The sequence below is a fragment of the Doryrhamphus excisus genome, linkage group LG10 (genome assembly GCF_037039965.1).
Source record: "Doryrhamphus excisus strain RoL-2023G ecotype Guam linkage group LG10, RoL_Dexc_Guam_v1.1, whole genome shotgun sequence".
NCBI lineage: Eukaryota > Metazoa > Chordata > Actinopteri > Syngnathiformes > Syngnathidae > Doryrhamphus > Doryrhamphus excisus.
This window is the reverse complement of record NC_136366.1, coordinates 9,014,077-9,038,031: the sequence shown is the minus strand read 5'-3', so window position 1 is coordinate 9,038,031 and position 23,955 is coordinate 9,014,077. Positions and strand designations below refer to the sequence as shown.

Below are 23,955 nucleotides of genomic sequence, written 5' to 3'. Positions count from 1 at the left end.
ACTTTTAGTTTTCAATTTTCACTCTCGTCTTTCTACACATTCGGGCTTCTACCCATCGATTCTTCCTTCCTTCTTTCCTTCCTTCCAGGGACGTCTGTGGACTTTGTAAAATCTTTTGACATTGACTCACCTCTTTTCAGCATCCAGCCACGGTCCAAAGAGTGGAAGTTGTAAAACACATACACACACCAACTTCCAGGTAGCTAATTAAACTTGTATAACGATATAAACAGCAGCAGAAAATACAAAAATGACTATACTATAAGGTGTAGTACTACGTGGGTGCCATTAAACATTCCATCTGGGGAAGTGTGTTAGAGCCCCCTGAATAAAAGCTCAATTAATGCACCGTGTCAACCAAGATGGCCACAGAAACACAATATTTCCACTGAGGACAGCAAAGAGACCCGTTTTTTTGGTTTTGTTTTGTTGTTTTTTTTTTTACCAGAAAAGTGCATTAGAAGCAAGTTGAAAAAAAAAAAACAACGCCTTACGTTTTTTGTCAAAAATCATCGCCCCCAGACTCTGGCATTTTATGCCATTTTTGGATGCTTCTTAGGCCACTGTTGAGCGTGTGTGAGGTTTCCCCCCTTTTGTTTTGTTTTGTTTTTTACCAGAAAAGTGCATTAGAAGCAAGATGAAAAAAAACAAAAATAATGTTTTTTTTACGTTTTTTTCAAAAATCACATAATTTAAAACTGGCATTTTATCCACTTTTTGGGTGCTTCTGGGGCCCCTGTTGAGTGTGTGTGAGGTTTCCGCTGTTTTTTTGACCAGAAAAGTGCATTTTCAGCAAGTTGAAAAAATGGAAAAAAAACGACATTTCTCCATCCTCCTTCAGCACAAAACTGAGCTTGAAAAAATGTGAGAAAATAAAAAAACGTACAGGTAACCCCTTACCATTTTCGTCAAAAACTAACACGTGGAAAAAGTAGCAATTTTACAATATTAGGTAAGTGAAAAACCAAATAAAATGTCAAAATGTACAAAACACCAACAACCTTCTACAAAATGCATACACACACAAATATACTGTGCATATACAACATATACCCATACATCAGTACATTACACAAGTGGGTTGTTTAAAACAAAAAATGCATATTTATATATGTGTCACCAACCTGTGTGTACCACCAAGTCAAGGTACAAGAAATTGTTTTCATATAAAAAAAACATTGCATTCTATTCTATTCTATTCTAAAATCACTATTAACCTGGCGGTAGATAACAAAAAGTCAGGATGTTTTGTTATGCTAGCTTAGCATATATGTAATGACCTACATTGGCTTGGTTTTAGCATGTCAGCATCAATAAACTTTGTTACTTTTTAACGTAACGAGATGTTAACTAGCAATGAATACACAGCTGCAATTCTAAACTGTTTTATATTTGGATGAAAAAATTTATTACGTGCATTCTCTCTAGTGACCACCAGGCGGCGGTGTAAAGCGTTTTGGCTGGCATTCTCCAGCCAATACAATAGAAAGTGGTACATTTCCTACTTTTATTCAATCAATTACGACAAAAGCACACTGAAAAGTACATTAGGTGAGGAAAAACATGAAAAAATTGACCTACAAATATTGTACCAGTGCTCACTTTTACAAAACACAAAAACAACAAGCAGAAATGCTTTGTATGAAATATACTTCAAGCTAAATTCTATACATTTGTGCCCACAGCAAAGTATGGCGTAGAAGACTACTAGCAAAGATACAACTATTTGTTGACATACAAAACCTCCATAATATATTAAAATATAAGGGAGCGTCTGCAAACTAACATGATGAGCTTCCCTGACAGTCCAGCTATCAAACATAAAGCGTTCCCTGACGTGGTTTTTATGTACAACAACATCAACAAAATCAAAGTAGCAGGCCTTGCCTTATCTGTCCCAAAGTTCTTGTTGGCTTTTTTGGCACAGGCGGTCCCGACAAGATGAGCCGTTTGTCAAGCGTGAGTGATTGTTCAAGCGTGATGACGTTACATACAGCAGGTTGACATGCATTTAGCTTTTCTTCCTCAACTTCTTTCTTAAACCTACATCAGGTGCATCTCACAAGTCCGAGTCATACAGAGACACCGATTAAATACTTTTGCAGTATATTTGCTGATTAAAGTGCAAACCAGTAGTTGACAATATATTCCACTTATTTTTCTTTATTCTGTCTTTATTCTTATTATCAAAATGATTTAAAAAATATAACATTTTGAACTATTTCACCCTGTGCGCTAAATCTGTAGTTTCACTTTTTAAATGACTGAATTTATTAAGATGCACCTGTGTATCCTTTCACAGCACACACACACTATACACCGGGAAGTACAAACATGTATATCTGTGTGTATACAGTATACATTAGACTAAATAAAATGTCGTGGCGTTCGCTGCCCTCAGTCACAAGGGAGTCATGTGAGCCTGACCTGGTGTGCAGCTGAAGATAGTAAATAGTGAGTAATCACATACAGTTGACCACGTTGCTAGAGCCTTGACCTACATCCCTGATCTGGCTCACGTGCGACGAGCACACGGCCACGCCCGCTCCGGCTCGGCAGTGGTACACGGATCCCACCAGCTCCCACCTGGCGGAGTAGGCGTGCAGGTGAGACCAAAGCAAACAAACCTAACTCGTGAAAAAGGGCAGCAGTGCTCACCTGTTCATTCGAGGCTCAAAGGCCTCCACCGTGTTCAGGTAGATGTTGCCGTTGTGTCCGCCCACCGCGAACACTCTGCCCATCACCGTGGCGACGCCCACACCTCCCCGCGGGGTGGTCAGCTCCGACACGTACTCCCAGCGGTGCACTCGAGGGTCAAAGCGCTCCACGGAGCTCAGTGGCGAGTTGTCGTCAAAACCACCTGGAGGGAGGAAATGGGATATGACCACAGTTTGACCCTGGAATAGATTATAGTACGGTCAAAAGAGTGCAGTGTTGCGCCTCTTAGTGGATAAGTGGGTGAATGACACCTTCATCAAACCGTCAAAAAAAAAGTAATTTACCGACAACGTAGAGGCAGCCGTTCAGTTTGCTGACTCCGTTCCCGGCCCGCCGCTGACCCATCTCGTTGACCTCTGTCCACTTGTTGAGGTGCGGGTCAAAGCGCTCCACACTTGATAGTGACGCCATTCCGTCGTTGCCTCCCACCGCGTAGACATAGCTCTGACAGGAGGAGGACGGTGCACAACGGTCATGGATGTGGCGTGTGGGTGTGCGGCGAATGCCGTTTCTTACCCCCAGCGCCACAGAGCCCACCCCTCCTCTGGGCGTGTTCATCGGGGCCACAGCGCTCCAGCAGTCGCTCTCGATGTCGTATCGCTCCACGTCGTTGAAGCACGAGTTGTCGTCCAGACCGCCAATGGCGTAAATGGGCCCACCGAGCGCTGCCAGAGCGATACCCCTCCTAGATGCAACAGTTATGTTGAACTACAAACCACCAGAGGGCAGCAAATGACAAAATAAGCTATTATTATTCATAATAGGTGGGCCAAAGGCAAACTAGCAGGAAGCACAAGTGCAACACAATGTAACTCAACTACATGGACTATTTAGGTATCAAAATAAACCTTACACATTAATATATGGTACACACAAACCAATGTTATATTATACACATTTGTATACCCATAAAACAGTGTTGTTTTGCATGTGTGATAGTGTGTAGTGTTTCTATTTCCACACCTGCACAGTCGGTGTGGAACAAGTACATTGTGGGTTCTGCATGTGCTATTTCTGGTTGCACCGTGAGTGAGGAAGGCATGTGGATGACTAACCTGTTAGTTTGTCATGTCAAGGAAATTGACATTTACCTTAGACTACCTTCTGTGCAAGTCAAGCTTTACCAGTGCAGGGCAAATAGCGTTTGTTTTTCACCAATAAACTAATTATGGAGTTTAGATACATAAATGGCACGCTGTTTTTTTTTAAACCATAAATAAAAAAACATTTTTAACCATTCATTCATTTTCTACTGCTTTTTCCTCACAAGGGTCACGGGGGGTGCTGGAGCCTATCCCAGCTGTCTTCGGGCGAGAGGCGGGGTACACCCTGGACTGGTGGCCAGCCAATCACAGGGCACATATAGACAAACAACCATTCACACTCACATTCATACCTATGGACAATTTGGAGTCGTCAATTAACCTAGCATGTTTTTGGAATGTGGGAGGAAACCGGAATACTCGGAGAAAACCCACGCATGCACGAGGAGAACATGCAAACTCCACACAGAGATGGCCGAGGGTGGAACTGAACCCTCGTCTCCTAGCTGTGAGGTCTGCGCGCTAACCACTAGACAGCCGTGCCACCTTTTTTTAACCATAAATTTAAAAAATTATAAAAAATCAGCAGATTTGTGGGGCCGTATATGCTGAACTGCAACTATGCGAGGGTCTGCTGTATGATATATACACTATGTGTGTGCATATACAGTATAAACATATAATACCGCTTGGTGTTCATGGAGGCTTTCATCATCCACTTGTTGGTGAGCGGGTCAAACACCTCCATGTTGCCAAGGTGCTCGTTACCGTCATGGCCCCCCACCGCATAAACTTTTCCTAAACAATTCAAAAAAAAGATGTTTAACAACAATGTATATATGTATATTTATACGTATGTACGTATGTATGAAATATGTGTTATACACACTTGAAATACTTTATGCAAAATTCAAGTACTATTTTCCCACAATAAAAATCATATTTTCCTGAATTGGATGTCACGCCCTTACCTCCTACAGAAATGACGCCAACGTGCCGCCGTCTGCTGTTCATCTCAGGGCCCAGGAACCAGCTATTCTTACTGATGGAATAGCACTCAATGCTGCGAAACGGGTCGCCAGAACCCCCACGGCCACCCACGCAGAACAGAACCCCTGAAGAAACGGTTGTGAAAAAAGAGAAGTTAGAAGAGTCGATACTGCTTAAGCAAAGTCAAAGCAGTCCGTGTACAACCTGCGGTGTGCTTTCGTGGTACGGTGCGGGCGGAGTATTCAAAGTCCGGCACGGCTTTGTTGCTGAGGTGCAAGTGGTAGTTCCTGGCCTCGTCCATCAGGTCACGGCAGCTCAGGTTACCTTTGATCATCTCGTCCTTGGCCACTGTTCCGGTCAGGAAGTCTACAGGGAGCAGGGGGAGGCGCACCTGGAGAGCAGACGCAATAAAACGGTGGTGACGAGAGTCATTGTAGTAAAAGCACCTATACAACACTCATTTCACATGCCCTTAGCCAAGCAAAGCCCTGACAGTAGCTCACACATAACGTTTTAATGCTATGTGAAAGGTCAAAAATATCGCTTGGGGTGGGTTATTTAATACAAAATAGGTAATACGTCAGGAATATATTACAATAGCTCAAATGCTTTCATTGGTTTATGGGCAGTTATTGAGTGCAATCAAATCTACCTAGCAACAGGAAAGTATGGCAAAAAAATAACAACTTATGTTGAACTACTGTATGTTCCTGCATCTGCCAAGTAAAAATAATGGAAATAATATTAACTACTTAAAATCTATTACAACTTGTAAAACAACTTGTTATTATTTTATGATAACATTTTTAATTTTTCGATGGTGCCCATAAATACAACACATCACATGAAATGCCTAAACAAGTACTTTCACTGTACATCAATTGAGAAGCAGCTACAAGGTACAGTGAGGCACACCGAGTGGGCTAACCTGAGAAAAGATCTGGTCCAGCCAGACCTGGTGGTGCTGTGGATTTGCTTTGAGCCATTTCACCGCTGCTTTGTACACTTGTGTTTCAGAGTGGATATTAAGCTCGCTGGATGACAGCAGTGTTCGCAGGTGCTGTGGAGACACGCAGGTGAAGTCCTCACACTCCACGACCTCCGTGAAGTGCTCACAGGCGTAGCGGTCGGCCATGTCCATCAGGTCCACACGGTTGTGGCTCTCTGCAAAGGTGCGCACGGCCAAGCAGTTGGTGGGATGGAAGTGGGCCTTCATGTACTCGCAGCACGCTCTGGCTACCAGCTCCACCTGGAGAGATCCAAAGGCGGTGACGCGGTGACTCCATGTGAGGACTACATACCTGCATCACTTACCTGGAGGATGCAGGCGGCGTAAAGCAGAGGCTGGACGTTGTCTACGGTCAGCGTTAGCTTGGAGGAGTATGCAAAATGGACTAGATCCTGGATTGCATCTCCATCAAAGTCCTTGATCTCAATGAGCTTCTGCTTGGCTTCGGTCATTTCAGACAGAAACATGGCCCTGATAGAAAAGCAGACCATTGACATTGGCTGGAGAATTGTCTAGAAAAGCCCAAATTGAGTTGAAGTGTTCCCACCTGAAGTATGGGATTACGCAGGCCAACACCAGCTTGTGACATGGTATCAGCCTGTTGCCCACCTACACACACAGACACACAAGGGTAGCGTAAACCGCTACAGTTGCCCACGCAGACAAAACCACTAGGTTCTTTCCCGCTTATTAAACTCACCTTCAGCGTCACGTCACAGAGCTCTCCGACTTCGTAGAAGTGTCTTAGCGAGTTATGGAAGTCCTTCCAAGCCTCGTGGGCCTCGAAGAGGAAGGAGCCGTCCGACTCACAGTCTACTTTCGACGACTTGTTGGTGAGCCGCTTCTCCTTGGGCTTGGGCTGCTTGGCATGGTCCGGCACCACATCCCCAGGCGCCATGACTGGCTACAGGATCCAACACCTTGGTAGAAGAGAGGAGGCTTTAGGCATCACATAGAAGAATAGGATGCTTCTTGAAAGGAGATCACACATGTATGCCATCAGACATCTTTGGATTTTTTTTTCATCCATTCCAAGAGAAAAATGTATTTAAAAAAATAAATGCGAAAATTACAGTTTCATGTAGAAAGTCTCATCATCCAAGACAGCCCATGATAAGCTGCTCACTGCCGGCGTCACATGATCGTACAATAGTCGTAGATAAAAATGAACTTGGCTCCCCACGGCTTCCCCATTTAAGACAATACATGGTATGTCGCTCACTGCTTTTGGCACTATGCTAGTGTCACATAAACTAAAATAGTAAATAAACGTCAAGCTAGCTCACATCGCATTCTTGACGCGTGGATAGCTGCCAGCCTCCATATTCAAGATAGCGCTACCTGCCTTGCCCCACTAACTCAGGACAAAGAAAATTAGCTGGAAACAATGAAAGGAGTGGATTAAAGTTGGATCTCCATGTCGGGGTCACTGAAACCAAAAAAAAAAACAGGACAGCGCATGATATGCTGCTATGCTGTGCATATTCAGGAAGAAGAAACCTACTTAACTGTAGTTTTACTCCGGTTTCCAGACAAATAGCACCACGATGCCTGCATGATTACTGACATTAGAATGGTCTTATTCTTTGCAAAAAATAGTTTTAGCTTATCAATTTTACCCCTCATGATTGGTAGCAAAAAACCCCAAAAACAAACAAAACCCAACTCAATACGCATGCTATTGTAAAAGATGTTTGATAGCATATTCAATTGGTCAAACATGTTTATGATATTATCAACACAAAAAGATGAATATTGTCCAAATAAAAACTGACATCTTTCCAAACAATGAATCATTACTATACATTTTTTTTAATGTAGTACTTACCTAATCCCTGTCTAAGTAAAACTACGCTTCAAAAATGTACCATCGCTAAAATAATACCACTCTGTCACAATTATCCTTGTATCGGCACAATGTCTTGTGTTAGACTTCATGTACTGCATGTAAAGCAGACACTTGCTGCATATATCCTCCCATGAGAGTCAACAGAGGAAACAAAAGTAGAATATTTGGTTGGGGATCTTCCCTCCCAGCTGAGCAAGTTTGGTCAAGTTTTGGTCAGTGTCACCCCCACCCACTTTTGCTGTCTTTTTTCCCCACTTCCCTTTTACTAACTCTACAGTGACTAGACCTAAACAAAAGCAGATTTTCTCACGCTGGAGTACATCAGAACACAACAATCCAGCAAATCCTACCTGCAGGGTTGGGGGGGAAACACATATCTGACCAGTCGGCTCAAGGGGTGAGTAGTACTAATAAAGTGAGCGAAGAGAAGCTTAGAGGCAAAGCTCTGCCCCCACACCTTCCACATAGATGATGCACTGTCTTCCCCTCTGAGCTGAATAGACTTGAGTATTACTGCAGCCTCATCACCAGTCCTCTCAGATTTACTTAACATCAAAGCCCAGACACAAGAAAAGAAATATTACTCTGGCTTGACTTCACTAGAAAATAGACCAGTTGGGATTCTATCATAGCCTTAAAGATTAAAACACTCTCAGCCTGTGTTGTATTATTTACTAAGAATAAGGCTGCTGGTGAATAATTGAATAGCAGCAGCATTCGATGGCACTGAATAAGAATTTGCATTAAAAAAACCTTTGTTGAAATCATCAGTCACACTTAAAAGTCAAGGGCACAGAATCAAAACACAACATGTAAAGCATATTTTTGTGGGATATTATTTTAAAAATTCAGTCATTCAGAGAGGTGGTTTTCTGGACCTAAAACTAATCTAAACCTAATCTAAAAATGAATGCTGATTTATTTTAAGATTATCAATAGGCTCCACGACCCTGGTGAGAATAAGCGGCATAGACAATGGATGGATAGAGGACTAGAGTCCAGTGGCAATCAGAGATCCATCTCAGGTTGTCCGGTCCTTTTGGTCCTGGACTGTGTTTTCACTTGACCAAACCAACCAACCAGACACTGGTATGTTTTACCAGACCAACAATGTAAATACCGCCATATTAACCACATGTATTTGACACATAAGTACAAAAACATGCTCCACTAAAATCTCATTGGATATTTTAAATGAGGCATATAGAGCACGTCAAAACGCGTCCCCCCCAAAACCGTCCCTCAGTTACCACATAAATACTCGCGCCGTATTTTATACAAACGCAAGCCTCAATATGGGGGAAAATATGAAAATTCGACAGACAGCAATTAAACCATCTTGTTAGCAACATGAACCGTTAGCCGCTTTTGGCTAACACCAACTAGCATCGGCACGAGAGCTAAGCTGGTCTTGACAGGAGGTGAAGCAGAGGACTCAATGTTACATTTGACGACAAAGCCACACGAAGAACGCCACACGCGAACAGAAAGGCGTGAGTATCTGTTCGTTAAAATCGATTTTCCGTACCTCATAACGCAGGAAGTATTAAAATGCCCGGCTTCTTTGAAGTGATGTTTGTTGGCATTGGCACGTTTGTTGTGATTCGCGGTGCATCTTGGGAACTGTAGTCAATCACTCGGCGTAGCGCTCTCAACAGAGGTCTCGAGTTACCACTCGGGCACTTTCGACAATTTATGCATTTTAACTCGCGAGAGCTCAAGTCTAACTCCTGGCCCTGATGCATAATTAAACAACTCAAATACTATATATTTTTCATATTCTGTATTGTTCGGCTTGTTTGAAAAGCTTTGGATGGTAGCTACATTAAAACATCACCACTTTCAACTTGAATAACAAATACATTCTTTAATGATCACGTATTTATTTGGAAAAAAACTGTTATGCAGCTGACTTGTTGGAAATAACAATAATAAAAGGGACAATTAAAGAGTATATGAGGGATGGAGACATGATTTAATGGAGTTGGTTGAGATATATCCTCAAGTCCTACTTGTACTGCCTCCTCCTTTTGAGAAGTGCATCCCGTAGGGCAATCTGCATGGGCAAAAAACAGAGTAAAATTTCAATAGGAATATTAAACCACCTCTAGAAGAAAATGACCAGGTCCGCCCACTCGCCTGTTTCTCTCTAAAGGAGCGTTTGCCTTTAGTCCGGACGTTCTGACTGTGTTTCATCATCATGAAATTCTTTGTCCGCTTCTTCTCCTTGTTGCTGGTGCTGGCATGGGGGTTCAATTTGCTCTTTTTCCTCACAAACTCCTTACGGTCCGTTCGGCCAGCCTTAAATCCAAATTCAAACAGACACCTTCAAATTTTGTCAAGTGGCTTAAAAAAATCATTAAATTATGAAAAAAATGTGTTTTTACCGCTGCTGTTGCCAAACGTGTCTCCTTGTCTGATTTTGGTTTCTTATGGAGCTTCTCGATATCTCTCAAGGTCAGCAGCTCTCCTCTGGATAATAACAAACAATTATATTCATTTAAATTGGAAATAAATAAAATAAACACAAATAAAAATACCCAAAAGAAAGCAAATAAAGTCTAATAAAATAAGTTACTCTATTGTTAAAACAAAAAATTATTCGAAATAATAAAAATGCATAAAATAATAATAAATGTAAATAATGAAATGCAAAATCTGCCCTAATTATAAAAAAAGTTGCCAAGAAGTCTGTGTTATTATGGAAGTAAATTTGAGTCAGAATCTGGAGAAAACATATATTTTTTAGATATTGTGGAAAACTGAATCTAAAGGCAACATGAACATTAACCAAAACAGGACTGGAGAGGAACAGAGGAAAAGTCAACAGTTCCAACCTGCACTCTTCATCATCGCTGTCCACCGCTTTCCTCTTTGTCGCTTTGCCTGGCGCGGCGTCGATCTCCTTCGCCATCTGGGCCAGTCGAATCTTCCTGAAGTCGTCCTGCGTGAGGAGCCTGCTCCCGCTCACCGCAGCCGCCTTGGCTTCTCGTTCCTCAGCCGGCACACTCTTCAGCTTCTCCGCCTTAAGTGAACATAGAGAGACGTTAACATCTCAAACGCCAGACATTCCTTTTTTTTTCCCATGGCCTTTAAACGCACCACTTCTCCTGTATCTTCATCAGAGGAGTGGTGAACGTCCACCCACTCCCCGTCTCCGTCATCATCGCTGATACTGGCGCTCTCCCAGCCATCTGTTGTAACATATCTACTTTTATTAACCTGATCTATCCACGGACATCCATCCTAATGATTCGCATACTGCTCACCTTCCTCCGCCTCCCCGTCTTTGACTTCCTCTTCCACTTCCAGCACCTCTGCTCCGGGTATGTAGTCTTTAGATCCCAGCTCACCGTAGTCCTTCACTTTAGCATCTGCTGATGCCTCTGTGGGTTTCCCCTGCACAAAAAAGACACAGCAGATTTAGAAACAAGCACAAATATTTGAAAGGAAACAGTATTGAGACGCACAAGTCCTCTCCTATGACATTTTGTACAACTGTATGCTTCATTTTCCTATCAAACAAACTTCAGGAGAAACTATAAAAAAAAAACCCACAAACTGGTAAACATTCCCAAAAAGATTTGAATGGATGGGATGCACAACTTCATCCCATATAAATCTGTATTTGTTCACTAAAACAGACCGGATGAGTGACAGATTTTTGGTGGCTTTCAGAATCCTTATTTTCACTGTGTTGCACACTTTACATTCAAGTGCGATACCATACAATCAGTGCGTGTCCCATTACTTTTGACCACATGTGTGCCTCTTGCAATGTGCTCACCCTGTCCTTCTTGTGCAGCATCTGTGGATTGATATTCCTAAAGAGCTGGATGAGACCCCTGGCAGACATCATCACATCTAAAAGCAAATGAAATTCCATATCTCAAAAATCAAGCACTGAATGGCAGAGAAGCCACAAGAAGAAGAAGAAGTCCCACTCTTGTCTTTGTGGGTCTTGTACAAGGCCAGATCCTGCAGCAGGTCCTCGCTGATGGCGAGCGGACAGCGGGCGACCACTTCTTTGATGGCGTTGATCCTAGAACAAAATGTGATGAAACAGATCGTATTGGGAGGACAAAGCAGGAGGTGAAATGTTATTGGCTCACCCAACAGTCATGACCTCGCCAGAGTTTCTGTCTGTCACAAAGTTGTTGGCGATGGTCCTGATCACCGACTCGGTAATCTGCAAACGTGAATATTGATATCTATATTGATATCTCTTGAATATTGATATGTCTCCCACTTAAACGTACATTAGCTTCAGGAACAGAAACGTACCTCAGGTGGGACAAGCTGATGGGAAGCCTGGGCTGCGCACAGGAGGATTTTTGTCACCTCTGCAGAGAAATCAGAAACACACACATTATTATTATGGTGAATTGGACTGCCTATGTAAGGGCATATACAGGGCCCGATTGGAGCTGGAGGTCCCCTAAATCCTCAATAAATGGACACACCATTCTAATTTGAGTGTTAATAATAAAATAAAACAGGATTTAAAAATAATGAAACAGACCTATCCACACATAATACAAATATTTCTATGAGTATTTCCACCACAAACTTAAAAACTGGCCTTACCTCTTTGATGGGGCTGTAGAAACCTCTGGAGGAATGGATAAAAATTGAAGAGGAACAGCTGTGGCACAAATGAGGACATGTCAGTGACGGGAACATCCCGGACGCATGTCGGAATCCATCCACAAAGATCTCAGCTTCTCGTACCTCATGGATTCCCACCAGTCTGGATATGACCTCCATCATCATCATCTTCACCTCAAAGCGCTCTTTGGAGTCTTCCAACTGCTTTAGGAGTTTCTCTGCGAAGTCTGAGACACAGTCCGAGTTAAGGCAGACATTGTGGCTGCTAATGTTGATTTAAAAGAAGACCTTTTTATATAATCCTATGTATAATCAGACTCATGGATACGCGCTGTCTATGCTGTTGTTGTTGACAAAATTAGCGATAGTTGCTATGCATCTGAAATAAATGGATAGAAGTTCCTGTCATGCTTCAAATGACCAAAATACTGTAAGCATGAGGCAGCCCCCCCAAAAAAAGTGCAGTTTGGCAGCGATTAAGTGCACACCTTGAGGATCATGTATGAGGTGAATGGCGGAGAAGTTGAACACTTCTGCTTTCTGCTTCTTCTTGTGTTTCTGCCCATGGAACAAAAATAGAAGTTGAGTTAACCAGATGTTCATTAGACGTCAAACAAACAATGACTTTGGGTTACCTTGAGGACTTTCATGGCTTTCTCTAGCTTCTTCTTGTTTTTGGTGGTCTTCTTGCCTGTGGAGTATCTCACCTTTAGGTCACGCGTGGTAGGTCCCTCGTTCTAGAAGACAAGCACAACTGGGGCCATTAAAAAAAAAAAAAAAACGCCCCACACACCATACAGTGGAACCCCTAGGATGCAGTGGAAATAACTATAACACTTAAGTAATGGTTTAATGTCATTTGAACATGCATCAGATTACAATTGAATGCATCACATAATCAGTTCACAGTTCCACATGTCCAAAAGGAGTAGGAAGAAGCAAAGCTTATTAAATCCTACCCCTCCATCTGGTATTTTTACAATCAGTAACTGTTACATTTGTTCACTTCCTGCCTTCCTAATATTATTTTTAAAAATATTTTTTATTTAAATTTTTTTTTATTTTTTGGCACATACCGAAGTACGAGGTGATATGACCATACAATGGCATAATGGGTACCATAGTAAGTGTCAATATAGTGATATATATAGCACATCATGACTGGTTCAAGACTCTTCATCCTTGTATTTAGCAAACATCAACTGCTTGTATTGTTTCTTGAATTGGCTCATCGTTAGTTTGATTCCACATACATAGTACTGATTCCACATAAGTCTTAAGACAAACAAATGACTAAAGGCATAAAGCTCATTTTCTGACAAATGAACCACAAATGAAGTGCTTGTTTTCCAACACTCTTACTCACTCTTCATACAAGCAAAAAAAGAAGTCAACCACTATTATTAATCAAACAAAAAACAGTAAAACATGGTATTTTTTAAATAACAAAGGCGTAATGCTCATGTTCTTATGGAGGACATATGTGTAACGATCATTGTCTGACATTTTTACTTACAAGTGTAATATGGAGTCGCAGATGCATCTAACATAAGTGTTGTATAAGTGGAAAAAGAAGTTAACCACTGCTTAATAATAAACTAGAACACAGTCTCCAGCATTTTTGGTACTTGCCTCTGGTTCCGAATCACTGCCATCCTTCTCATCGTCATCTGTTCCCAAGAAAAACTTAAGAGCCGCCACAAGGATCTGCACGATCGCAAAGACAGATGAAGCTGCAGGTTTTTTTCCCCAGTAACAGAAACAATGGAAAACAATCCGATATGGAGAGAGAGAGAGAAGTCACCTTTGTCTCCTTGGAGAAGCACGCTGTTGTGATGACGTTCACCGTCTTGGCGTTGTTCCTGCAAAAAGATTAGACCAATAAATACAAACTTGGAAAATAATCACGTGTAGGTCTGCACGAGCACCCACCAAATGTTTCTCGTGTACAGTTCCACCATCACATCCAGAGATATCTTGGCGGCGATGGGGTTGCGGTCCCTCAGCATGGTGTACATGAAGTTCTGTAGCGCCTTCAACATGCACCACCACACCGGAAATCAGTAAGCGGGTTTTGTTGTTTTATTTGAAAACGTAAACAACACTTACCGTGTTCACTTTGTTGTTTTTGTGCTTGGCGTTGATGTTTTTGATGTCGGTTACGATGTGCGTGTACAAAGTCTGCGGCAACAAAACAGCAGCATGACACAGTGAACATTTTTTGCAAATGTTACCTTTGCGGTGTTCACACCTTTCTGAGCAGTTTGTCGTGACATCGCAGTAGCTCAAAGAAGAGCTCCAGGAGACCAGTGGGGTCAATCAGGTCCTTGTTTCTTAGAAGAATTAAAGCCTTGCAGAAAGTCTGACCAGAGGAGAACAACACCAAGAAACGCAACCACAATAAATGAGTTACAGTGAAGTAGGATTCTTATTTAGAAATCAAATATTTTCGTAGTTAAAGCATAGAAAATCTTGAATGCACCTCGCAAGAGTGTGCGAGAATAAGTCTTTTGGCGTTGTTGTGTTACATTTAATGTATATAAAATGACATTAATTAGTAATATATACATCTTTCTAACACATATTCTCTCACCATTCTCAAGTCAGGCTGCACCACTGTATGATGGCTAAGTAGTATCTCAGTCAGCTCTTGAGGGAAAGTCGACAGATGTTGCAAGTAACAGTGGCCAACCTGTGGCGGGAAAAAACGCAATTTTAAGACAAATACATAAAAGACTGAAGAATCAACTTCTGTCCACCTGAGCCAGGAACATGATAAGGTCTGCCAGCTCCTTGTTGGGTTTATCCGGCTGGAGTTTAAAGATCTGGATATTGGACTGGTAGTGTCGGTACTGCTGTAAAAACTGCCAAAAGGTACAAACACAGCCATTGCTCATTTACAGTATTACTGCATCATGTTGCTTTACTGTTTTGCAGTGTTGTTAGCATTGTTCGCTAATAAACACATACCTCGTCAACGTAGGACTGCGGGTCTCGCTTGATGAGATTCTGAAGTTGTGGCAAATTGTTCGGAAGTTTGTTGCTTTGTCGGCCGGACATTTTTAAGCTTGTTGTTGATAACAAGTAACAAAAAATATGACTTCACAATGTGTTTTCACAAGGTAAGCGTGGCGAGTGTGTACGCTGCCATTAGAGTGCGGTCACCTCACTTCCGGCATCAACGCAACATCCGCCTCAGATAGTCACGTGACCTTACTGGCGCTGTCGATTTAAAGACATAGTACAATACCTTTTGATAACGCTAAGAGGCGATACTGTTCGCGTTTCATATACAGTATATTGTCTATATCAGGGGTCAGCAACCCGCGGCTCCAGAGCCGCATGTGGCTCTTCAGCCTCTTTCTTGTGGCTCCCTTTGCAATGCTTGAATATTTTTTTAACACCCGAGTGAAGAAAATGCACGTCTTTGTAATAAGTTTTAAAAATTCCAACTTTGTGTCAGTCCATGAATGCATCCTGACTGAGTTCTGACTCACGAGGGTGAGCAGACAGGATGCTATTCAGTTCTCTCTCTCAGAGGTAAACATGTAGGAAAATACTTTATAAATACTTTTCATACTTTCCCAGAGCTATTTGACAATTCTAAAAAATAAATTAGAGATCATCTAAAAACAGCGGCATTAAAACTTCAGGTATCAAGTAAGTTTACAGTAATTTACACATATTTATGTAAGTTTATATATAATATAATACTAGCAAGAGTACTCCAACTCATTTTTTCTTATCTGAACTATTTTGATACCCCCAAATTCCCTCCAATTTTGTTTTAAACATACTATGTTTTACGGCTCCAGGCTATTTTTCTTTAGTGACCAAGGGGGTGAAATGGCTCTTTTCATAATAAAGGTTGCCGACCCCTGGTCTATATTGTATTTACTGCCATACTTTCAGTTTTACTTTATTAAATGTGTCATACATTAAAACACAACCAACATGTTTATGAGTACTCTGCTGTTTGTAAAGGTGATCATGCGTATGCAATACATAAACTGTCTAATACATAAATATATATTTAAAAATTACATCTATACCTTTTACTAGAATTGTATGTCATTGTAGGCCAAAAGTTTTTTATGTAACAGCAACACAAGATGAGCCTTAATGTGTAAGTATTTTATACAACACATTTGGGTAAAGTATGGACTCAAATATCCACAAATAAAAACAAACACTCTCATAAGAATTAAAATGTATCCAGTTTAATTTTCAGGAGATGAATATGTACACATTAAAGTTCATCATTTACCTTAAGGCAGCGAGCAAAGCAAATACTGACATAGTATTCTGTCAAGGCAAGTTCCAGCATCAAAAATGGGATGCAAAATAGTAAAAAAATTTGTTCCACATATAATATGTCATTGGTCCACTAATCATTTTAGCCTTCATCCAAAAATCTGGAAAATAAAATATTCCTGTTCTCTTACAGGTGATTTAAGAACCACCATGATCAGTTCTCATCATAGCACGAGGAAAGTAGCAGCCAAGGGAAGAGAACACAGGGGGGAAAAGCAAACACAAAATAAAAATATATACTTCTTTAAAAGAATGGACACACATGGGTGGGGTAATATTTTACGGTATTTAAAAAAAAAAAAAAAAAGAGGATTTGGCCATTTCTACAGGTGCTAGCTGTCGTCCACGTGGATGCGGTATGTGGCGTCCAGTAACTATCCCGAGATGTTCTTCTCATCTTGAAGGCATTCCAGGACATAGTGGATCACCCGGTAGCAGAAGATATACTGGTCCTGCAAACAGAAAACAGTTTAGCGAGTCATGTGAAAAGCCTCTTAAAAGAAGTACTAAATATTCCAACTTACCTCAGTCTGGACCATTCCCTTTCGCTGAAGTCTCATGTTTCGGACAACATCTGAAATATCAAACTAACAAGAAAAGGACTAATCAAAGCACAGTTATGACATTTTCATAAATACATCAGCAAATATTCTATGGTCTGCTATTGTACTGGGTATATTTCACATTATAATAACCCTGTGGTTAGCATGTTGGCCACACAGTCAGGAGATCTGGAAGACCTGGGTGCTCGAAGTTATGTAGATGAGATAAACTCCAGCGGCACACTCACGTCAGTGTCTTTACTGATGAGGCCCAGAACCACATCGATACAAATGAGGGTCCCGGAACGTCCGATCCCGGCACTACAGTGAGTGACTATGGGTCCCGTGCGATGGGCGTGCCTCATGTAGGAGATGAAGGTGAGCAGCTGCTCCGGTTGCGAAGGCGTCCCGTGATCGGGCCAACCCGTGTAGTTCAGGTGAGTCACGTGTTGGGTTTCATTGGTCTGGACATGACAAGACGCCAGGCGTGATCACACTGCTTATTCTGACTTCATCACTAAAGAGGAAAACCTCACCTGGATGTCTTTGACTTCGATGAGTCGTATGACAAAGTGGTCCAGATACTGGTCTTTCATCAGGGTGATCTGAAAGCGTTCGTCCACCATCTCTGTGGAGCCCGGCGAGTCGGGCCAGTAGCGCTGACACTTCACTTTACCCCCCTCAATTTCCTGCGTCATCATGGCGACCACGTTTGACTTCTGCTCCCATACCATCTGCCAGAAGTCCCCCATGGTGGTGGGCAAGGGTCCCTGGCAGGCGATGTAGAGGAAGTTCTCATCCTTCACAGGCATCTTGATGAAGTTGGCGTTGATGTAGCCGTTTTTGCCCAGGACCACTCGAGTGGCGTCGACTAGGAGGGAACGGGAAGTAGATATATGATACAGGAACATACAGTATGTATCCTATGCCTTCCAGCAGGCCTAATAGGGGTTGTGTTTAAACTTAAAGGCGCCACTCGATTTGTGAAGCATGGGGCTCTTCTGTTAGACCAGTATCTAGCATTTTTGCCCCTTTAGAGTCACCATTTTTCATGTTTGCCAAACAATTCTGTGGTACAATCCGCATCTCTAAACTTCATAAATACAGTAGCTCCAGCCGTAGGAGTACTAAACATGGACTCCGAGACACCACTGCAATTTTCAATGTACTCACAAGGGACAATATTCTTGTAGCGGTTCTTCTTCTTGTTCTCCTTGGTCTGGCCAATCAAACAGTCGTCCAGTGGTTGGAGATTTTGAAGATTCTACAAATAAGCGTAAAGATGAGCGGAACGGTGGAACGGTGTCAACGTGGTGGCTTGCGATCAGAGATTCGAACCTCAAACTCCTGCTGAGGGACATTCTGGTCCAGAAGCCCCCTGATCATACGGACCACAGAGTTGAGCTTTGGACCCCTATACTGGCCGTCGGGGACCACCTTGACCAAGGGTAAGGAGGTCAGCTCCTCCTCTGTGATGATTGGTCCATCTGGATCAAGACATAATTACACATAGTCAATATGATTAAATCATTCAATACCAAAGATGTATTTATACGGTTTTATAATCCTGAACGCCCGATCCCAACTACGTATTTATGAGTCTTTTAGTTTTTTTTCCGTGGCAGAAGTGCAGATCTTGGCAGGGATCATGTGAGTGGAAAAAGGTTTATATAGCCATAGAACACAATATTCTGTGTGCCTTGAAAGATCAGTCAAAATCATCTAAAATGGCCGCTACTGAAGGGGTTGTCTTTTGAAAAATGGCAGGGATTGAATGAGTTGCTATACTGATAATAAAAAAAAAAACACCCCATGATTTAGCGTTCCTAAATGGCATGCTGAATAGGAAGAACTAGAACTAGAACTAAATGACTAAACATTAGTTTTTGGATCAAATGAGAAATTCACCGTGTCTGAATTTGGAGTTGAGGTTTTCAATGGGCAGCTCGTCGCTCCCCCATGTGATGACGTCATCGTCTTCTGGCTGGCTCATTTGCAGATAACTGACCATTGAGGAAAGATAACAGAGAAAGGAGATAAAACAACTCTATTTCCAATCCCAGTTGTGTCCACTTATGAAAAATAAAACCCTACTTTTCATTGCTGGGGCCGTCCACGCTCTCCTCCAGCCATTCAGCTTTGCGAGAACTCTGCATCAAGAAAGGAGTTAAAAAAAAAACGCAATGAAAAACAGGAAGAAATGTCAATCAACTGTTTCACTTCTGGCTTTGAGTCGCACCTCGGGCGAGTCTTCAGGTAAGGAGGAGCCGTCGTAGTCGGTGTCCTCGGAGAGCTCGGCGCTGTGCACCCTTCTCTGTTGGGGCGGCTCTTCGTCGTAGTCTGTCAGACGTGTACATAGTCAAACACAGCTGATCACCACACTCACCTGATTTCAGGTGACAAGCATTTTCATTCACCTGTTGGCGGTAACGTTGGGAAGCTGCCAGACTTTAGCCTTTCGTGGAGACTACCCAACTTTGTCTTGACACCGCTGTCCTCGCTAAGATCTGAAAACAATGTGGACTATTTTAACAAACCACTGATAGACTTTGTCAGTAAAAACTAGGCCACAGATCGGTATTGGCCGATATCAGTGAAAAAGCATGGTATCGATATTGGCCGATACTTGCTTTAAAACGCCGATACCAACTGCCGATCAGCTCCGCCCCTGCTGCAGCCCCACAACAAGCATATTTGCCGAGTGTGGGACTTCCTGTCTTTGTGAGATTGATAAGCACTCTCAAAAATGTCTCACTGGGGTGGCGCTTTAGATTGGTGCCACATTTGGGGGGCGAGCACTTTGGCAGGGTGTGGTGAGTTTGAGGCTGGCGATGTGATCATCCGTCAGGCAGCGGCTAATTAAAGGTCATCACATGGTTTGAAGTGAAACTCAGGTACAATATGTGCAATACTACATTTTGTTTACTGAAATTCCACATTTTGATTACTGCAATTCTACATCTTGTTACTGTAATTCTACATTTTGTTACTGTATAGGTTATTGTTTTTGATGTACCTATATTTACACTTATTTTGAACAGCACCTGCCACTTTTATATTTATATTGTTATTCCTTGTTTTATTTTTATCCTTATTTATATTTTATCCTTATATTATTTTTACTTTCTACAAAATGCACCGTGAAGTTGCACTCAAATTTCGATTTCGAATTTACAATGACAATAAAGTTGATTCTGATTCAGCACTTTTAGTGCAGGAGGAACTTTTGTTGTATGCGGGGATGCGTTGGGCTCCGGAAGATGTGTGACGTAAACTCAGTACTGTTTGGTGAGACACACAAAGGGCTGACGTGATCGCAGATACAGGCTTTTATTGCAGGTATGAACTATCTCCCTCATAATTAGCTCTTAAATTAAAGCTAAAAGTCTCACGTCTGTTCAAAATCAATAGCGGTGGTGTATAAAGGTAAAGAAATGGAATGAAAATGTGCCTTTGTACCTGTGTTTCCATTGCATTTATCAGCATTAATGGGCAGATACGCCAGATAGGTGTTGGGGCTCTGGTCCGGCGGCCTGGACACCATCAGTCGCACCAGGCCTTTAGCCTTGCGGATGGTGGTGACGGCTTTGGTGTGCGATACGCCTGTCATCAGCTCATCATTTACCTACAGGAAAAGACGGAACAGACACAAAAGCCGCCTCAGATAAAGACCCTGCAGCCCAATCAGCCAAAAGAATGGCTTAAAAGTAGTCTCACTTTAAGCAGCCTGTCTCCCACTTGAAGCTTTCCAGAGGCGTCGGCGACACCTCCTGCTGTGATGGACTTGACGAAGATGCCTCTTTCACCGCCAATCACAGAGAAACCCAGACCTCCTGACTGTGGCTTGTCCAGCTCCAGCTTGATGAGCTCCTCCTGCAACATCACAAACATCACCTTGCTTGATCTAGCTTTGCATTCAAACAGTCTAATAAATTAGTAAACTGATCTTACCTCTAAAGAAGACAGTGCAGTGAAAAACTCTGTCTCTCTTGGGTCTTCTGCTGTGAGGAACCCTTGAATGATTGGACAGTATGTTTACACTGTTAGACAAGTCATTACGTCTATAATTATAGCCATGGGGTTCATTTAAACCGCAGAAACGATGAGGGATGGGGTCCCAAAGATCCCATAAAGAGAGTAAACCAATCTGAGGCGGATAGGAGAGAACCTACAGCCCATACCATTGATGCCAGATGACACATTGGTGCTCGTGTTGTTGTTGGGAGAAGACACGATTTTCTTCCCGGGGTAAACAGGCCTGCCATCCCTTTGAGTGACAGAAAGAACACCTCAGGTCAGCCAATGAGAGGAGGGAAATAGCAGCGTTATTCTTTCAAGGATACGTCACGGTACCTCGTTGCTTTAAGAGTCAGGTCGGCACGGGAGAGATCCAGCAGTCTGCTACTCTCACTGAGGGTGAGGTCCTGAGTGGGAGCCCCATTGATATAGTGGATGAGGTCCAGTGGTCTCAGACTGCCTTCTTCAAAGGCTGCTGATCCTACTAAAACGTCTTTTACGAATAAGACCCCGTACATACTATCCCTACCGCCATCCAGCACCAGGCCTGCAGGAAGAAGCAGGAGGAACGTCAAAGTCACCTTTGAGGATGGTTTTCTTCTTGAATTCTTCTTGATTTCTTACCAAGTGGCTTCTGAGTGTCTTTGAAGCAGATATCTGGCAGCAGGTGAGCGTCGATAGAGGGTCTGGGGGCATCCAGGGCCCTCCCTACGACCAAGTCTACCACCCGAGGGGCGGCACGCACAAGGTCCACCACCTCGGTGTGGCCCATATTGGTCACATCTGTTTGGTTCACCTGTAAATAAAGAGCCACATGAGGTGAATACCGTATATCAAGCTCACAGGATGAGAGGAGAACAGTGATGAACCCGCACCTTGATCATTCGGTCCCCAGGCCTGAGCCTTCCGTCACTTTTGGCTGGATCCTGGACGATGTCGTGAATGTAACAACCGTGATCGTTGCCTTTGGTCAGCGTGAAGCCGAGGCTGCCCTTTTCAGACTTCATCAAAGAGACCATCAGCTCCGCTTCCTGTCAGCAGAGAAGGATTGGTGCTGTATCCACAAATGAAAGTTTACAGCATGCAGTCGAATTTTTCATACATAATTAATTAATTGGTCAAAACACATGCATATTGAAGAATATGTTACATATTTATAAACTACTCATTGTAAATGTAGTATTCTACATCGGTCACTAGATGTCAGTAATAATTCAGCGTGAGAAGCACCAGACTTGTCACCGGAACAACAGGCTTTTATTGCAGGTTTAATTACCTCACAACAGGCCCATTAATAATAACATAATGATCATAATAATAAAAACAAGGGCTATTGTTGTGGTAAAAATTTAATATGAACCCCCGACATCACTTCCTGGTCACACGTCTGGGAAACAATAACCCGATTGTCATCGATTTCGGTCAACTCCTTTAACATTACTGAGGAATAGGATATAATGTGGAACCTTTAAAATGAGGGGACGCAGTTTGACTGTTCTAGAGTGTCTTCAAAGCAACAAACTGAGGTTTAGTTAAAAAAGACAAGCCTTAGAATAACGTCATGGTGTCCTTACTGGGACGAGTTCGTCCATCTCTGGTCCATTTAGTATAGTCGTTGAGAGGTTTAAGGGCAGCGGGAGAGGAGGCGGCAGGGGGTCAGGGCTCGGGCCAGCCAAGAGACAAGACTCTTGACTCCTGTCCAAACACCCGCAACAGGTCAGCAAATATACAGCCAAACAGACCACTTTAACCTGCTTACCTCTTGGTAGCCTCCAGCCTGGTCATCGCCTGATGTGGTGAGTAGAAAGAAGAGTGGCTGCTGTCATCCAGATGACCGCCCAGGCTGCTGCTGGGGGTCTGGTAGACGCTCCGCTCCCACGCCTGTCTGCTGTGCTCCAGGGCGCTCGGGCTGAAGGCCTCCTCCACCTCCTCGTCGCCATCCGTGCTGTCGCTGTAGCTGTTGCGCCGGCCCGGAGTCTTGGCCTGCAGCCTTTCGAGGATGTCCTCCACACTGCTGGTGTTTTTAAGAGGCGGCCTCTCATTGGGGTCCTCCGCGCTGTTGTTGGATTTGAGCCGCAACCTTTCCAGAGCACCTTCCACGCTGCCCTGACTCCTTCTGTCCTCAGCCAAAGATGCGGCCCTTCCCCGATTCAACTGGGGCTTGGGTGGGGTTGATGGCTCTTTACGAGGTGATGGCGTCTGGGAAGAAGTTCAAACTGTCTTTTTAATAGCTTGTTTGTCTTTTTTTGTGTGTTTTTTTCAACTAATGCAACTAACTAATGCACTTTTCGGGTCCACAAAACCAGGGAAACCTCACACACACTCAACAGGGGCCCCCAAAAACACCCAAAAACGGCATAAAATGCCAGACTTTGAGGGCGGTCATTTTTGACAAAAAACGTAAGGGGTTAGTATGTCATTTTTGGGGGGTTTTTCAACTTGCTTCTAATGCATTTTTTTGGTAAAAAAAAGCCAAAACAAAACAAAACAGGAAAACCTCACACACACTCAGCATAAAATCATCGTATGTCATTTTTGGGGTTTTTATCAACTTCCTTTTAATGCACTTTTCTGGTAAAAAAAAAAAAAAAAGGGAATGTCGTTTGTTTTTTCAGGTTGCTTCTAATGCACTTTTCTGGTCCACAAAACCGGGGAAAATTCACACATACTCAACAGGGCCTCAGAAGCACAAAAAAATCTTCCTTAGAGGTATGTCATTTTTTTTTTTTTTTTTTCAACTTGCTCCTAATACACTTTTCTGGTCCAAAAAAAACAGGGAAACCTGGCACACACTCAACAGGGGCCCCAGAAGCATCCAAAAACAGCATCAAATGCCAGAGTTTGAGGGTGATGATTTTTTACAAA

At 42.7% G+C, this 23,955-nt stretch overlaps 3 protein-coding genes across 6 annotated transcripts in view; all 3 read right to left on the bottom strand.

Annotated features, from left to right (window-relative positions):
• Nucleotides 1-926: 926 nt before the first annotated feature.
• klhl8 (kelch-like family member 8) lies at nt 927-9,263 on the bottom strand. Its single transcript, XM_058052312.2, has 12 exons — nt 9,138-9,263; nt 6,461-6,680; nt 6,308-6,369; nt 6,066-6,231; nt 5,680-6,000; nt 4,956-5,142; nt 4,733-4,876; nt 4,448-4,559; nt 3,235-3,403; nt 3,003-3,162; nt 2,659-2,860; nt 927-2,586 (listed from the first exon to the last, which is right to left on the bottom strand). The coding sequence occupies exons 2-12, from the start codon at nt 6,656-6,658 to the stop codon at nt 2,463-2,465; spliced, it is 1,845 nt and encodes a 614-aa protein (XP_057908295.1). The 5' UTR covers nt 6,659-6,680; nt 9,138-9,263; the 3' UTR covers nt 927-2,462.
• A 215-nt stretch (nt 9,264-9,478) lies between these two features.
• On the bottom strand, nt 9,479-15,404 carry sdad1 (SDA1 domain containing 1). The gene is made up of 22 exons (XM_058052298.2): nt 15,188-15,404; nt 14,977-15,081; nt 14,811-14,909; nt 14,469-14,579; nt 14,327-14,398; nt 14,150-14,250; nt 14,022-14,079; nt 13,850-13,924; nt 12,853-12,954; nt 12,706-12,775; nt 12,341-12,444; nt 12,197-12,254; nt 11,894-11,952; nt 11,722-11,798; nt 11,554-11,651; nt 11,397-11,473; nt 10,879-11,008; nt 10,712-10,803; nt 10,447-10,634; nt 9,997-10,081; nt 9,749-9,910; nt 9,479-9,665 (listed from the first exon to the last, which is right to left on the bottom strand). Exons 1-22 carry the CDS (start codon nt 15,275-15,277, stop codon nt 9,618-9,620), a joined length of 2,061 nt encoding a protein of 686 aa, XP_057908281.2. The 5' UTR covers nt 15,278-15,404; the 3' UTR covers nt 9,479-9,617.
• Nucleotides 15,405-16,415: 1,011 nt separating this feature from the next.
• The window catches only part of ptpn13 (protein tyrosine phosphatase non-receptor type 13), a 43,763-nt gene continuing 36,223 nt past the window's right edge, over nt 16,416-23,955 (bottom strand). For all 4 annotated transcript variants that reach the window (XM_058052269.2, XM_058052277.2, XM_058052285.2 and 1 more), the window contains 19 exons: nt 22,850-23,289; nt 22,665-22,785; nt 21,966-22,121; nt 21,715-21,886; nt 21,427-21,637; nt 21,255-21,340; nt 21,025-21,086; nt 20,791-20,946; nt 20,533-20,698; nt 19,491-19,580; nt 19,313-19,413; nt 19,168-19,223; nt 18,982-19,076; nt 18,412-18,560; nt 18,247-18,337; nt 17,610-17,944; nt 17,322-17,537; nt 17,056-17,118; nt 16,416-16,983 (listed from right to left, as the gene is read on the bottom strand). In XM_058052269.2, the coding sequence (XP_057908252.2) occupies nt 16,906-16,983; nt 17,056-17,118; nt 17,322-17,537; nt 17,610-17,944; nt 18,247-18,337; nt 18,412-18,560; nt 18,982-19,076; nt 19,168-19,223; nt 19,313-19,413; nt 19,491-19,580; nt 20,533-20,698; nt 20,791-20,946; nt 21,025-21,086; nt 21,255-21,340; nt 21,427-21,637; nt 21,715-21,886; nt 21,966-22,121; nt 22,665-22,785; nt 22,850-23,289 (2,844 nt within the window). In that variant the 3' untranslated portion in view covers nt 16,416-16,905. The remainder of the gene's footprint in view (nt 16,984-17,055; nt 17,119-17,321; nt 17,538-17,609; nt 17,945-18,246; nt 18,338-18,411; nt 18,561-18,981; nt 19,077-19,167; nt 19,224-19,312; nt 19,414-19,490; nt 19,581-20,532; nt 20,699-20,790; nt 20,947-21,024; nt 21,087-21,254; nt 21,341-21,426; nt 21,638-21,714; nt 21,887-21,965; nt 22,122-22,664; nt 22,786-22,849; nt 23,290-23,955) is intronic.

Excerpts from the sequence above, each read along its gene's own strand:
- sdad1 (XM_058052298.2), bottom strand. The coding sequence starts at position 15,277 with ATGTCCGGCCGACAAAGCAACAAACTTCCGAACAATTTGCCACAACTT. Across the intron at positions 14,399-14,468 it reads ACGACAAACTGCTCAGAAAG|ACTTTGTACACGCACATCGT; the intron begins GTGTGAACACCG and ends TTGTTGCCGCAG. Across the intron at positions 11,953-12,196 it reads TCTACAGCCCCATCAAAGAG|AGGTGACAAAAATCCTCCTG; the intron begins GTAAGGCCAGTT and ends ATTTCTCTGCAG.
- klhl8 (XM_058052312.2), bottom strand. The coding sequence starts at position 6,658 with ATGGCGCCTGGGGATGTGGTGCCGGACCATGCCAAGCAGCCCAAGCCC. Across the intron at positions 6,001-6,065 it reads ACGCCGCCTGCATCCTCCAG|GTGGAGCTGGTAGCCAGAGC; the intron begins GTAAGTGATGCA and ends GGATCTCTCCAG. Across the intron at positions 2,587-2,658 it reads TTTGAGCCTCGAATGAACAG|GTGGGAGCTGGTGGGATCCG; the intron begins GTGAGCACTGCT and ends CTACTCCGCCAG.